The sequence below is a fragment of the Mustela putorius genome, unplaced genomic scaffold (assembly GCF_011764305.1).
Source record: "Mustela putorius furo isolate JIRA1106 unplaced genomic scaffold, ASM1176430v1.1 tig00003976_pilon_pilon_pilon, whole genome shotgun sequence".
Taxonomy (NCBI): Eukaryota; Metazoa; Chordata; class Mammalia; order Carnivora; family Mustelidae; genus Mustela; species Mustela putorius.
In genome coordinates this window covers 6,382,511-6,397,632 of record NW_025422118.1, presented here as the reverse complement: position 1 = coordinate 6,397,632, position 15,122 = coordinate 6,382,511, and the positions used below count along the sequence as shown (strand labels likewise).

General features: G+C 40.9%; 2 protein-coding genes across 2 annotated transcripts; one reads left to right on the top strand and one right to left on the bottom strand.

Annotated features, from left to right (window-relative positions):
- The first annotated feature begins 4,366 nt into the window (after positions 1-4,366).
- On the top strand, positions 4,367-5,416 carry LOC101678167 (39S ribosomal protein L15, mitochondrial). Its single transcript, XM_013059255.2, has one exon. The coding sequence runs from the start codon at positions 4,386-4,388 to the stop codon at positions 5,274-5,276; it is 891 nt and encodes a 296-aa protein (XP_012914709.1). The 5' UTR covers positions 4,367-4,385; the 3' UTR covers positions 5,277-5,416.
- Positions 5,417-11,673: 6,257 nt separating this feature from the next.
- Positions 11,674-13,938, bottom strand: LOC101677492 (coiled-coil domain-containing protein 22-like). Its single transcript, XM_045070976.1, has one exon. It carries the CDS (start codon positions 13,874-13,876, stop codon positions 11,993-11,995), a length of 1,884 nt encoding a protein of 627 aa, XP_044926911.1. The 5' UTR covers positions 13,877-13,938; the 3' UTR covers positions 11,674-11,992.
- Between the last annotated feature and the right edge of the window lie 1,184 nt (positions 13,939-15,122).

The following is a 15,122-nucleotide window of genomic DNA, read 5'->3' as shown; positions in this document are numbered from 1 at the left end:
ACTGACTTGCTCCAACAATATCATTTCACCTGCAGCATCCCACGTATAGATGACTTCTACCCTTCCCCATCCCAAGAATGGCATCAGTTGGGAAAGATGGCCTAGGATTAGGGTAGGAGCTCCCCATGTTTTCCATAGAATGCTTCCAAACTACCTTCCCCACTTTCTCCCTCAAAACACATTTATTGTGTATGTCATCAGGTTTTGCCGTTACTGTTCTCACTTTCAGTGCCTGATCTCCTAGCCACTGCCCTCCCTTGAGTTATAATTTCAGCATATTGTTCACTGTCTCCCTATCAACCATATTTTCAGTATTCTCAGAAACCTTAAAATGTATGTAGATGATCTTATAGTTCTTGACCCCACTAGTGTTAAAGTTTATCTTAGTGATCATCCATGACTACACTCCATTAAAATCTTGGTTTAAAAGTCAATGATGTCCTATCCTCCAACTCATTTCCTTTAATCCTCCCACGCCAACAATTTCATGTTCTTGGTGAGGTCTTCTGTCTGTTGATCCCTCCCCACTTTAACTTTCCAATAATTTATCTTCCTCGCTTTCTTCCTAACCCAGTGTAGAATCCATAATAAGTAAACCCCCAACTCTCCAATCCTTCCTCCTCACACATTCTAGTCTCCATTCTATTTACTTCATAGAACTTCAATCTTATTTAAATCCAAACATGTGCTTCTTTCATATTTGCATATGGCCCACTGAATTTTGCCCAAGGGAAAAATAAAATGACAGAACCATGGTGACAGGGCTTAAAGTTTCTGGCTACAGTTCTGAAACATCACTAACATTTCCTCACTTTCCTGGTTAAATTCATTTTGCAGACTCTCGGATGTTTTATTTCATACTGTTCTCCCACATCTCCCCCTTCCTCTCCATATCCCCCATATTCTCAGCTGATCACTTCACCATGGACTTTTAGAGAAATTAGATTAAAGCAGATGAGAGTTACTTTATCTTTTCACCATTTCCATGAAAGAAGTACACATACTAATATTTTATACAACTGATTTCATTGGAGCTCTGGTTTCTGTCTCCATAATGTACTAGAAAGGAATTCATTTCTGAATCACCCTATTCTCTCCCACATCAATTTCTTCCTCTTTATTGGACTCTGCCAAATTCCCAAATCTACCCCAACTGCATCCCTACACAGTGAATTAACAACCTAGTTGCTCAGGCCAAAAATCTGGATTCCTTTCTTTCCATCATCTTTCATATATAATTCATCAGTGAGTCCCAAGTCCCTTAGGGTAGATTTCAAAAGTCTGAATATGACTTTATTTCACCATCTTCAATGACATGATCTCAATGCAAACACTTTTATCTCTATCATGAACGACTGCGATAGTCTGCTGCTATCAGGTCCCCCTCCTTCTTGCCTCACACAGTCCATTTACCCCATTATGCCCAGGATGGTCTTAATAACTTACTTTGTGTAAACTTAAGAATAAATTTTATCATATCTATTCACTCCTATTAATCCTCTAATAGCTTCCAATTATAAAAAAATATGAATAAACAAATCTTTTTAGTATGGTCCATGAATTTATTCTTGTCCAGTTCTCCAATCCCACCTGTCTCCACTACCCCTTCCCTACTTAACTACACTAGCCTTCTCTCTGTTCCTCTAACATGCCATTCCAAGGTCTTTGCATTTGTCCTTTCCGTTGCTCATTAATCAGATTTCACATCCAATGTCACCTGCTCAGAGGCCTCTCTTAGTCAACCTTGGTAAAACCACTCATCAGCTTCCGTGCTCTACCTTATTACTATTATTCTAGCCTATCTTCTTCCAATGACTTCTTGGTTTTCAATATTCTTTTACTTGCTCTGCCTCCTACCCCCATACACATAGCAGATATCTGTATAAATTCCTTAAAGCAGATTCTCTCTCAGTCTCTTCTTTAATGGTGACTCACTAGCACCTAAAAATATTTGAATTTAACCCACATTGCTTGTGACCAATAAACATTTGTTGGCTGACTGGATGACTGACTGATATTGAAGACCTAGTATTACTTGTAGCACTAAGACCTTGGGTTCATACTTGAGAAATTAGGAAGCAAGATCAATGTAAAATTGTTCTTTTGATGGAGGGACAAATCAACTCTCCATATCTAACCAGAGACAGAGTGAACAAGCTCCCTAGAGGAAATACAAGTTAGATGGAAGTTACAGAGACATAGGACAGATACATTTAAGATTTTACTTTAAATGTCATTCTACCCAGCTTGTTTACTTAGTATTATAAGAACTTTCTCACATAATTAAAGATCTTTGTAAACAAAATCTTCAGTTGTTGAATAATATTCCATTTTCTATGGAGTGACATTAATTAAATAATTCTATTATTTATCAGCATTTACTTTTATATTTTTAAAAAAGTATTTTTCTCTTATAAATAAATGTGATTATGCATTAGTCTTTTTGAACATTTCTCATTATTTCTTTAGTATAAACTCTTCAGAGGGGAAAAACTACTTAAAAGGGATACATATTTTTAATGTTACCAACATTACTAAATAGCTTCTTAAGATGTTTGTGTAATTTATATTCAAATAGTCTACCAAAGCAACCATTTCATAGTGCCCTCCAACATTAATAATATTTATTTTATTCTTTGTTCATTTATAGGCAAAAGGTTAATCTCAATATTTTCATTTGCATTTCTGCAGTTACTAGAATGTTATCAATAGTTACTAGAATATTTATCAATATTTCAGATATCTGCATTATTTCTTTTGGATTTTGTACATTTATGTATATTTTCTCTTTTTGGTCTTAGTGACATTCTTATCAATTTGCATGAAGTTTTTATGTATTGAGCTTTATATAATGGTTATAAATACATAACCATTTATCTGTTATGTTTGTTTCAAATACTCATCGTATCTACAGATTTTTAAATGTTTTACCTAATGTCAGCAACATAGAGGTTCCAAAGGCCAAGGGTGAGCTTAAGGAAAAAATAAAAAAGTTTGTTCCTTCATAGAGTAGAATGTACTAAAAATTGGCCCAGGTAGGAAAACTAAAGCAGAGTGAATTAAAGATTTGCCTGACTCGAGTTCGAGTGGGGCATAAAGGATTCAGGATTTTACAAGATCAAGAGGAAGGAAAGCTCAGTAAAGCAAACTGCCGTGGAGTGCGCTAATTTTCCTAAACAAACAAACAAAGTTGGTCATGGCTGACAGACAAAGCACAGAATGTAAAGCAGGAATTTATCTTTTATAAATTAAGGATTAACTTATCTTTGATATCTTAAACACTTTCTTTTTCAACCTGGAGCCTTTAACCTTATACATCTCTCCTCTGAAATCATAAATATTAAGGAAATTTTAAAAGATTTTTTTTTCCTAGTGTATGGAGAGAAGTCAGGAGAAAGGGGGCAGATGCTGAAGAGAACAGAATTGAATTCCAAGACTTCTGTGGAGCTGGGGCGTTAAGAAAGTAGCCCCTTGAAGAGCATTTTGGTTGAAGGAGAGAAAGGAGGGACTGATGGGAAGACAAAGTTTGCATTAAAACAGTGGGAGCCAGGAGTCAATCCAGCACAGATGTCATTAGGTCTCACATTTCCTGGTGTGTTGACTATGTTAACAGGAAAGCAAAGTCTTTAGAACACAAACACCTGGGATGAGGAGAATCTATATTTTCCTTACAAAAGCAAGTTTCCCTCCCACATACAGCTTCTTGGTGATCTGGGCCAGCTGTGCACCCTGGGAACGGCCACAAGCACAGGGTCTGTACCTGGTAGGTACACCCCACTTCCTAACGTGAGTTAAACACCTTGAAATGGCACCAACGGAGAATGCCATTAACACCATTATCATTCCACTAAGTTGTTTTCCTTAATTTGATCTGAAATTTATATTTAACCTATTCAACAATTTCCTGAAATATGTGGCCACAGCGGCATCTCTCTGTTTCTAAGCTCACTTGTACATCCAGAGCCAATTGTCATTCAGCAACGGGAAGAAAAATATAGGTTTCTTATTTATTCAGATTTCCCGCAGGCTCTTCAAAGTTACCCCAAAGAAGCTGCCTTGCTCTCAGTAAATCTGTTCTTCTAATTTCATGGAAATTGGCTAAATTTAGGATGCAGTGCATGAAAAGGTAAAAAGGAAACCTCACTTTGGTTATCCCCGAATTAAGGCAGTTCGTGAAAAGGGACAATATTTTGTTTGCGTGAACATTTTCCTCTTTTCAAAGACTGTTTCTAAAAAGATCTTCCATCTTGGAGCTCTTGCCATCCTGCTCCCCACACCATTCCTCCTCCTGCCTACAGTGTTCCTATCTCAGCCATCTCAATCCCCATCCTATGCATTTCAGCATCAAAACAGGACTTTGCGGCAGGGGCTTGGCCCTGCTGCTAATGGCTGGTAGGGTGCAGGGCGCAGGGGCTCGGGCCCTGGACCTGCTCCGGGCTCTGCCCCGTGTGAGCTTAGCCAACCTAAAGCCGAATCCGGGCTCCAGGAAACCGGAAAGAAGACGAAGAGGTCAGAGAAGAGGTAGAAAATGTGGTCGAGGCCATAAAGGAGAGCGTCAGAGAGGAACACGGCCCAGACTGGGTTTTGAAGGAGGCCAGACTCCATTTTACCTTCGAATCCCAAAATATGGGTTTAATGAAGGTCATAGCTTCAGACGCCAGTATCAGCCTTTGAGTCTCAATAGATTGCAATATCTAATTGATTTGGGTCGAGTGGATCCTACTCAGCCTATTGACTTAACTCAGCTTGTCAATGGGAGAGGTGTGACTGTCCAGCCACTTAAACGGGATTATGGTGTCCAGCTGGTAGAGGAGGGTGCTGACACCTTTACGGCAAAAGTTAATATTGAAGTACAGTTGGCTTCAGAATTAGCCATTGCTGCAATCGAAAAAAATGGTGGTGTTGTTACTACAGCTTTCTATGACCCCAGAAGTCTAGAAATTCTGTGCAAACCTGTTCCATTCTTTCTACGTGGACAACCCATTCCAAAACGAATGCTTCCGCCGGAAGCACTGGTACCGTATTATACTGATGCAAAGAATCGTGGTTACCTGGCCGATCCTGCCAAATTTCCTGAGGCGAGACTTGAACTTGCCAAGAAGTATGGCTATGTTTTACCTGATATCACTAAAGATGAACTCTTCAAAATGCTTAGTACTCGAAAGGATCCAAGGCAGATTTTCTTTGGTCTTGCGCCTGGATGGGTGGTGAATATGGCAGATAAGAAAATCCTAAAACCTACAGATGAAAATCTCCTCAAGTATTACAGTTCATGAATTTCCTTCCAAGAAAGCAGAGTTGTAAAAGTTCTGGAAGAAAATGGACTGAAACATACATATTTCTCATCATCTTGTCTTGATAAGACATCTTGTCTTCTATTTTTATCTAAAATTGAAATAAAAAATGGAATAAGGAAGGGCTAAAAAAAAAAAAAAAAAAAAAAAAAAAAAACAAAACAGGACTTTGCCGTGGCTGCTGGACTGCCCTGCATTGTCACAGGAAGCATCTGGGCAACCTTCATTCACTCACTCATTTATTATCTTACTCAACAAAGGAATGATAGTCTCTGTTGTAAACCAGATGCTAGGAAAATACAAAGGCTGTTCTAGGGAATGAACCTAACATCATTTTTCTGGTTGCTTTATTTTTTTGAATTTTCTATATTTTTAAAGGGATTTATCTACTTCATCAGGATTTCAAATTCATTGCTTATGATGATTCCTAACACCTTTAAAAATCGTGTAGTTATGTCCTCCTTTTAAATTTTTATTCTCAGGACACCTTGGTGGCTCAGTTGGTTAAGCTTCGGCCTTGGACTCAGGTCATGACTGGAGAGTCCTGGGATTGAGTCTGAGTCAGGCTCTCTGCTCAACGGGGCTATTTGCTCCCCTCTCTCCCCCTACTCTTCCCCTACCCCAGCTCATGCTCTGTCTTCCTCTCCTGTGCTCTCAAATAAAAATATTTTTAAAATGAAAAAATAATAATAAATTTTTATTCTGTAGCTATTTTTACCTTTCCATTCTCCATTGTGTTTATGTGTTTATTTGCATATTCTCTCTCTCCCTCTCTCTTTGGATTATTTGGGGGGCAAGGGTTAGTCCTCACAGAAGTGTTTTAATAATCCTTCAGAAGGATCAGCTTTCCATTTGTTAATTTCGTTATTATTAATTTATTGTCTAAATTTCACTGAATCTTTTCTCTATTATATTCTTTTCTTTCTTTTTTCTTTTTTCTTTTTTTCTTTTTGAGAGAGAGGAGGGAGCATGAGCGGGGTGGGGGCAGCGGGAGAGGGAGAGAGTCTTAAGCAGACTTGCACTGAGCACAGAGCCCAACTTGGGACTCAATTTCACAACCCTGAGATCATGACCTGAGCCAAAATCAAGAGTCAGATATTTAACCAACTGAGACACCCAGGTGCCCCCTCTATTATTTTCTTGTTTCTTCTTGCCCATTTCAGTTTGATCGTTTTTCCCTAACTTCCTGAATTGAGTACTCAGTTAATTTACCTTCACTTTTCCTCTTTCTTGATAAATGTATTTATGGCTTCACATTTCTCATTAAGTACTGTTTGCACTATCTCACAAATTTTCCTTGTAGTATATTTATCATCATTTATTCTCAATACTTTTAAATTTTCTTTACTATTTCCTTTTTAACCCAAAAGTAATTTAGTAATTATTTTATTTCCAAATGCATTGGATTTTACAAGAACATTCTTTGAAATTTATTGGAACTATCTTTGTGTCCTAGTACAAGACCAATTTTTTGTGGGGGAGGGGTCAATGTGTGTGCTTAAAAAAATACTGTTTCTCTCCATTGAGTGTAGATTATTATTAATATTTCTTAATGTTCAAAATCGCTGCTTTTTCTGCCTCTTTAATTTCCTAATTTCTGAAAGAGGTGTTAAAATTCCCAGTAACTGCTATGTCTTTCTTTCATCATTCCTGTCAGTTGATACTTGGTACAGGCTAGGTGGTATGACACTGTTTTCTTATATTCAAAAACAGACAGCACCCTCTATTAGGCAGCACCCTCTATTAGGTGGCACCCTCTATTAGTTTAAAAAGACCAGGAATGGGGCACCTGGGTGGCTTAGTTGGTTAAGCATCTGCCTTTGGCTCAGGTCATGATCCCAGGGTCCTGGGATGGAGCCCCATGTTGGGCTCCCTGCTCAGTTAGGAGCCTGCTTCTCCCTCTCTCCCCTGCTCATGCTCAATTCTTGCTCTCTCTCAAATAAATAAAATAAAATCTTTAAAAAATAAAAATTAAAATAAAAAAATATTAAAGACCAGGGAATTGAAGGACAAGGAAATAAGAAACACAAAATTTAAATTCAATTGTCTCTATCAGAGAAGGCAGGAGGCTGGACTAGGGGTAGAACACACAGTCAGTGCTATGTTTACCATCTACGACTTTTTAATTCCCAACTTATTTGCTATGCTGAGTCATGTTCACATTTTAAAAGACAATGAAAAAGTAAATTGAAAAGAAGGAAGATAGAGGCATTTTCATATATTGGTTAGGTACATGAATAGTTGAAGTCAACTGGGAAGGTAACTGGTCTATATCTGTCAAAATTTAAAGTATACATACCTTTTTATCCAAGAAATATGCATGTGGGAATTCATCAGAACATGTCTCTGTATGCATTTATCAATACATGAACACAAAGATGAGGGCACAATAATATTTATTGCAGCATTATTTGTAACAGCAAGACAATGGAAATAACCTAATTATCCTTCAAAAAAAAAAAAAAAAAAGGTTAATGGAGTTATAATATATATTTCCTGTGGGATGCTTTGCAATTGCTAAAGGTAATATATAAATATATATATATATATATATATATATATATATATATATTGCATAGAATTGCGTAGAAAAGGAACTAGAAGATGAAAAACAGAAGTCATCACTTTTGCTTACTTTTGTGGTGGGAGTAGGAAAGAAGGAAGGAAATTCTGATTTGTCCTGTAGACTCTGTATAACGAAAGTTTTGACTTATATTGTTCAGGTGATTCTTTTTTTCTTCTTCCCTTTTCTTTTTTCTTTTTTTTTTTTTAAGATACAGAGAGATAAAGAGAATGAAATAAGTAAGCAGAGGGGAGTAGCAGAGGGAGAGAATCCCAAGCAGGATCCATGCTCAGCTCAGAGCCCAATGCAGGGCTTGATCTCAAAATCTTGAGATCATGAAACCAAGAGCTGGAGCTTAACCAATGGAGTCATCCAGGCACCTCAGATAAGGTGATTTTTCTTTTTTTAAAGATTATTTATTTGAGAGAGAGAGCACATTAGCAGGGGGAGGGGCAAAGGGAGAGAGAATCCAGAAGCAGGCTCCCCACTAAACATGGAGCCTACTGTGACACTGGATCCCAGGATCCTGAGATCATGACCTGAGCTGAAATCAAGAGGCAGCCACTTAACCAACTGAGCCACACAGATGCCCCTCAGGTTCTTTTCCTTGCTGTTAGCATATTAATTATGGTTTGTAAAACACTTATTTTTCAAACTGATTTGTATCCAAAATTATTCAATTCCTCTTAATATGTCTCCTCAAAGTTATAATCTTTAAATTGAGAAAGACCTTAAAATCGCACATGGTTTATCAAGATCCATGATTCTTCTGGAGGAATCCCGTAAGTCACTGGTGTATTCTCTCTGTCTTCGTCTGGATGAGGTGAGTTTGATGGGCTTATCCACCACTGGCTGTTTCATCATCTCACACTTCCTCACTGGTCTCCTGATAGCTACATTGCAGCCAGAATCATCTACAGAACAATTCAAAGGGAACGCCTTCCCTGCTTATAAGCCAATGTATCTCACATATATCTTTCCGCTATGTCTCCAACTTCCTTTGCATACCTCAATAACCATTGCCACCCTTTCCCATTAGTATTTGCTACCCCAAATCATCTTTCTGTTACTCAAACATGTCCTTCTTTTTGGTCTTTGTACAAAGTTTGGTTCTTCTTTCTTCTATTTCCATCATGATATGATTAAAACCACTTAGATTTTTTGAAAAATTCTAGCTGAATAGAAACTCCAGTTCTGCCAATTATTGGCTATGTAATCTCTCAAAAAATACTCAACATAATTGACCTTTAATTTCTTCATTTGTGAAATGAAAAATAAAAATACTTAATTAGATGTCTGAGAAGATCAAATCAATTAATGGATGTAAATCATTTGTTACTATGGCTATCCTAATGAGTATTCAATCAATATTTGTTTAATCAATTGAATTGTGAATTGTTTAATCAATTCACACCACGGTAAGCAATAATTCCAGGTGTTTACTCCATCAGCACCTACCTATTTGCAGTTATTCCAAGCAATTCAATCTATCAATCGATCATTTACTACATTATTCTGTTGCACTGTTGAGCTTTCCAAACCCATGACTTACACCAGCATTATACATATATTTTTGTATCCCCTATTTCGTTTTTGAGAGTGATAATAAGAAAGCAATTAATGTCTAATTGTATACATAATTTCCCCCTGTACAATGCTCACTGTAACTTATTTCCAAGCTTCAATTCTCTATAATTTTAGTTCTGGATAGCATTTCAGATAAACTATTTTGTCCACTGTAATACATCCATGGTTGTCATAAAACAAGTTTTTACTTTTTTATTTTTATTTTATTTTATTTATTTATTTGAGAGAGAGGCAGTGAGAGCATGAGCGAGGAGAAGGTCAGAGGCAGAAGCAGACTCCCCATGGAGCTGGGAGCCCGATGCGGGACTCAATCCCGGGACTCTGAGATCATGACCTGAGCCAAAAGCAGTCATCCAACCAACTGAGCCACCCAAGCGTTCCCTAAAATAAGTTTTTAAATTGTACTGTTTTAGATGTCCACCTTGTATAGAAGGGAAACTAATTCTGATAAATTTTACTCTGGGGCATGTATCTTGGTGGTCAGCCATTAAAAACAAAACAAAATAAACAAAAAAACACCCACATACACCAATTCCCAAAGTATTGGCTAACCCACTTCACACTGTTAACACACACAGCCATTTATCCACTCTGCAAATAATTGCTGGCCCTGGGAATTGAGTGATTGACAAGACAACCTTGATTACTAGGCTCTCCAGATTCACAGTCTGGCATTGAAGATACACACTGAACAATAATTACAACAAAGTGCAGTATATGTTAGAAGAACATGTGTCCCAGGTCAACGGAAACACAGAACAAGGGCATCCACCTAAAAGATAGCATTTGGGATTTAAACCCCAGTAGCCATTTCCCAAGAAACTTCTCCAGAAAACCTGTTTATGGCAGTTAAGCTGTTCCAAATCCTGAAAAAGAAAAGATGACTTTCAAAAAATCCCTTAATCGCTTGAAACACCATCTCTACCACCGAGTTCTTCCCTGGAGCTCCTGGTAATTATAGTACATATTCTCTCTCAGTTTTCTATGAAAAAAATTCTTTTGTGGGCCATCACTGTATTATTGTTAGGCCGGGTTTTTTTGTTGTTGTTGTTGTTGTTTTTTCCTTTTAACAAATCATCCCGAACAAAAGCCTGCTTCATACAACTCAAATACTGGATAAGGAAAATTTTGCCTGGTCCTGGCTGTTGTCAGTGGAGAGCCAAATCCACACCAAAAGAGCAGGCCAGTAGGACCGGCGATAGAAGGGATTAAAGCAGAGACTGATAGTCATTGTTTCAAGACACCAGGGACTTGACTTACCTACACAGTGGGAAATGGAAAGAATGAGTAGTCCCTAATGTCCAGAGTCTTGCAAATTCAGATATGAGTTTATAGATATGAAAGTGTATGTGTGGGGGGGAGGGGGGTTATGAGTGTCCAAAGGGGCAAAGGATTAATGTTAATTTAGGGGTAATAGAGAAAGCTTTATGAAAAAGGCAGGATTTGAATTACATTTAGAAGTATAAAAAAATTTCAGTAATGTCAGTAAGGAGGTACGGAACATGTTTACATCTTCTTGGTCCATTATACATGGAACAGAGTGCTAATGAGGGCTCTGACTGATGCAAACATAGGAAAACATCCAACCATAAAGCCATCCAGGTAAGCCATCCAATCATAAAGCTACATGATTCTAATGTAGCGTTCCTTCAAAATAATCTGACTCCCATTCTATACTTTCCTTGTCAAAGAATACTCCTTTGGTCTGGAACTAAAAAAATATTTATTTTGGAACTAAAAAATATTTATATGTTGAAATAACTTATTCTTAGTGGGACTGATGTGTTAAGTCTGTCCCCAAATTCATTCCATATGTGCCAAAGATTGTGTCCCTCATATATGTGTGTCTATATGTTTTCATTCATCATTGAAGAAGACCTGAAATAATACTGTCCACAATCCCTTTAGTGGTTTGGATGGAGCAGAACCAAAGTGGCATATGACCAGAAGGGACAGATGTCACCTCATCTAAACCTATCTGTCAGTAACAGAGTTGGCATGGTGCTGGGTATAGTGCTAAACTCAAGAGGACATCACAGGTTGTTACTCTTACTACTTTCCTGGAAGCAAATACCAAGCATAGCTACTAGTTATTACTGGTACTTTCCCAACAATGTCAACAGACCTGCCTGAAAAACATGTTTTTTTAAAGTGGGCTCCAAGCCCAGCATGAAGCTCAACCAGGGCCCTGAACTCACAACCCTGAGATCAAGACCTGAGCTGAGATTAAGTGTTGAATGCTTAACTGACTGAGCCGCATGGGCACCTCTGAAACGCATTTTTTTGACCGCATACAGAGCCCTTCATTTATTTGGGATCCAAGGCCACAACCTCAGTAACCTCTCCAATAAACTGCAGCCAAGTTCCAACAATCTGGACAATCACCCCAGATAAGGGTTGGGGTCAGGTGGGCAGAGGTCTGGGGCCAAGGCTATAGGAGGAGCTGTGTAGCCAATAAGAGGGAACAGCTAGGGCATGCACTTGGCCATCGCCCCCAGTGTCCCAACTCCCTGCCCAAGGACAGGAGCAGAGTGGTGCGGGGGCCTCCTCAGACCTCTGGGATCCACCCCAAAAGGCCAGCATTCTCCTGGCAAAGGGCTTGGTAGTCCTCGCGGATCTTCTCCAGGTTGCTGAGGGTCTTCTTCCCCATCTCTGTCTCTATCTGCTCTTCAAGATCTCCAGCTTCCCACATGATTGTGCCTGCATCCTCAGCGGTCTGGATGAGCTGGCTGCAGTTCTCATGCAAGGCAGCTAGATACTTGTATGCCTTCCGAACGGCATCATCCTTCTTGGCATCCTTGAACACAAGCTCATCAGTCACTGTAAATGTCTGATCCAGCTTCCCAGACAGGGAGCTGATTTCCTTCTGAAGCTCCTTTGTGTCTGATAAAATCTTAGTGATCTCTTCCTTCTGCTTCCGGATGTTGCCCACCATCTCCAGGATGCTCTGGGTATAGGCAAGCCGGGACACATCTCTAGGCAGGTTCTCCAGTTCTGACACCAGCTGCTTATAGACTTCCTCCTTCCTTTGGGCCTCTCTGGCAGCTCCTCGAACACTCTGGTGCAGCTCCTGGATCTCTGCCAGCCGTCGAGAAGATTCCAACTCTCTGTAATCCTGGAGCTTTCGGAGGTGGCGGTACTCAGCCAGGAGCGGGACCCGGTGCTTTTCCCACTGTCCCACCAAGTGGAAGACCTGCTGGACAGTACTCTCCACCATGAGCTGCAGCTTGGCAAGGTTGGCAGCCCCGCCAGGCAGCAGCTCCACTGCCCGGCTCTTCAAGTGCAGTGCCTGCTCACACTCCGCAGTGCTGAGCTCATTCTGGTAACGCTCGGTTTCCACCTGCATGAAGCTGATTTCCAGGGTCTTCATGTTGGTTTCAACCTCTTCAATGCTGTGGTTCACTCCCTCTAGCTGCTCCCGGAGAAACTCCAGCTCCTGCTCTTGAGCTGCCTTCGTGTCCTGTTCAGGCCACTGGGAGGTGGCAGACACATCAGACACCTGGGCTGCCTGTATCTCAGACTCCAGATGAAAGGTGAACTTCTCTGAGTGTGTGCAGTTGGAGGCCTTGGAAGCACCAGTCCTGGCCCCAGCACCCCAGGCCTGCAGCAGCTCTCCCAGGTCTCCGGTTTGTGGGGGAGCCCCTAGTCGGCCCCAGGTCTGGCAGAGATGATCAGCCAGGTACTTCTGTAGCCATTGCCTCTGAGCCCATGGATCTTCCTGGGTGTGATGGCAGCTTGCCCGGTGGACCCAATCCTCATCCCCAAGGTGATTCCCACCCATGTGCTGGCAAAGCTGGATGGCATGGCATTTGAGGAGTGAGGCCACCCTCCCTGCAGGCTGGGGCACCTGGGTGGGGGCTGGTAGCACCAGAGGACTCGCCTGGAACTCCCAGAGTTCCCCGCTGGAACTCAACTCAGGCATGACCAGCCTGGTGGTGTAGAAAGGCTTCTGGAAGGCTGAACCCTGGAGGTGCTGTAGCTTGGGAGTACGAAGGAGGGGTGGGACCCAGGGAAGGGCCAGCTGGTCCCGGATTTGGCCCCCAATGGCCTGGAGAAGAATAGCTGAGTCACTAGCAGGCTGATCTGCATCCTCAGAGGCATCAGAGGGCAGACGCTCAGCCAAGAAGAAAAGCAGCTTCCGGAGATCAGGCTCACTGGGATAGAGGAAGTTCTGATAGTCAAGCTCCAAGGAATAGCCCAGGTCCTTGCAGGCCTGAGCCAGGCTCACGGCCAGGCGGAAGCGGTTGGACATGGCCAGAGGCAGCAGGGGGCTGAGGCCAGAGCCCATGGCAGGGTCGATCACACGCAGGCAGCAGACTACAGTTTCTACAGCCAACTCAGGGGTAAAGGCTCGCAGGGTCTGCACATCTGGAGGAACTGCTGTGCCCGCCTGGCGCAGGGAATGGATGAGGATTTGGTCTGCCTCCTCCATGCTGGAGCTTGGTTCAGGTCTGGAGCTGGGTTCAGAGCAGGGCCGAGCAAGAGAGGTACAGCTGTTGAAACCTGAAAAACATTTTTTAGGTGAGGATATATTTCCTAGAATATCTAAGATCTAGTGTCATTTTACCAAACTCAAACCACTTTGGCTAAAAGAGAGCACTGAGAATTCGAGGAAACAAATTATCCGTATACAAACGCAAGTTATCTCACTCAATAATCCTTTAATAGCCTGTCGTAGAACAACTGCAAAACTATGTTTAATTCTTTCATACCACATTAGCAAATGCAAACCCAAAGGTGGAACTCAGAGCATAACTGTCCTGTAGTATCGAAATCATGTGTAAGACATTGCTGAGTAATCTAGAGATCTAGACTCCTCCAAGTGGCAAATACAGCTTCCCTTTGGAATGAATGATAACTAGAATCCGCTTAATTCACCCAAAATGTTTACTGAAGCATTGCCTGACACACTGAGAATACAGCTACAAAAATAAGCAATAGCAATGTTTTCTTCCTTGTGGGAAGATAATAGTAGTAAATAAAACAGACCAATGAGGAGTAGACCAGATTGTGATCAGAACCATGGAGAAACAGCAAGGAGTGAGGATGGGAATGCAGAGTCAGCAGGGGTGGGTGTTGAGAGGGCAACTGCCATTTCCTGTAGGGTTGTCAGGCCAGGCGTTACTGATTAAGCGACATGTGAGCAAAAAGCTGAAGGAACTGAGAAACAAAGCCAAATCATCATCTACGGGGAGAGCATCACTGGCAGGGCAACAGCACAATCAAACATCTCTTAACATTATGCTTGGCATATTCGAGAAACATCCAGAAGATTAGGATGACCAAAATGGAAGGAAAGGAGGGAGAGTTGAAGGAGGTGAGATGAGTAAAGTAGCAGGGGAGCCACTGTATGAAGCTGGCTTTTACTCTGAATGAGTTGGGGGACACCACAGAGGTCAGAGTGGAGAAAGGTGTGGTTTGAAAGGACAATTCTTACTGTGTGAAGAATAGACTACAGGAGAGGGTCATCTCTTAAGCAGGAAGACCATTAGATAGCCAGTGTAAAAATCCAAGTGAAAGATGATGGCTTCAGGCAGGTGACCAGGGTTAGAATCGGCTAGATTCAAATGTATATACTTTGATGACAAGGATTCCTTGTAGATTGCATATGAATTGTGACAAAATAGAGGAGTCAAAAGATGATTCCTTCTTAAGGAGGACGTTTCCATTTGCAGAAA

Coding starts and splice junctions, on each gene's coding strand:
- LOC101677492 (XM_045070976.1), bottom strand. CDS start 13,876: ATGGAGGAGGCAGACCAAATCCTCATCCATTCCCTGCGCCAGGCGGGC.
- LOC101678167 (XM_013059255.2), top strand. CDS start 4,386: ATGGCTGGTAGGGTGCAGGGCGCAGGGGCTCGGGCCCTGGACCTGCTC.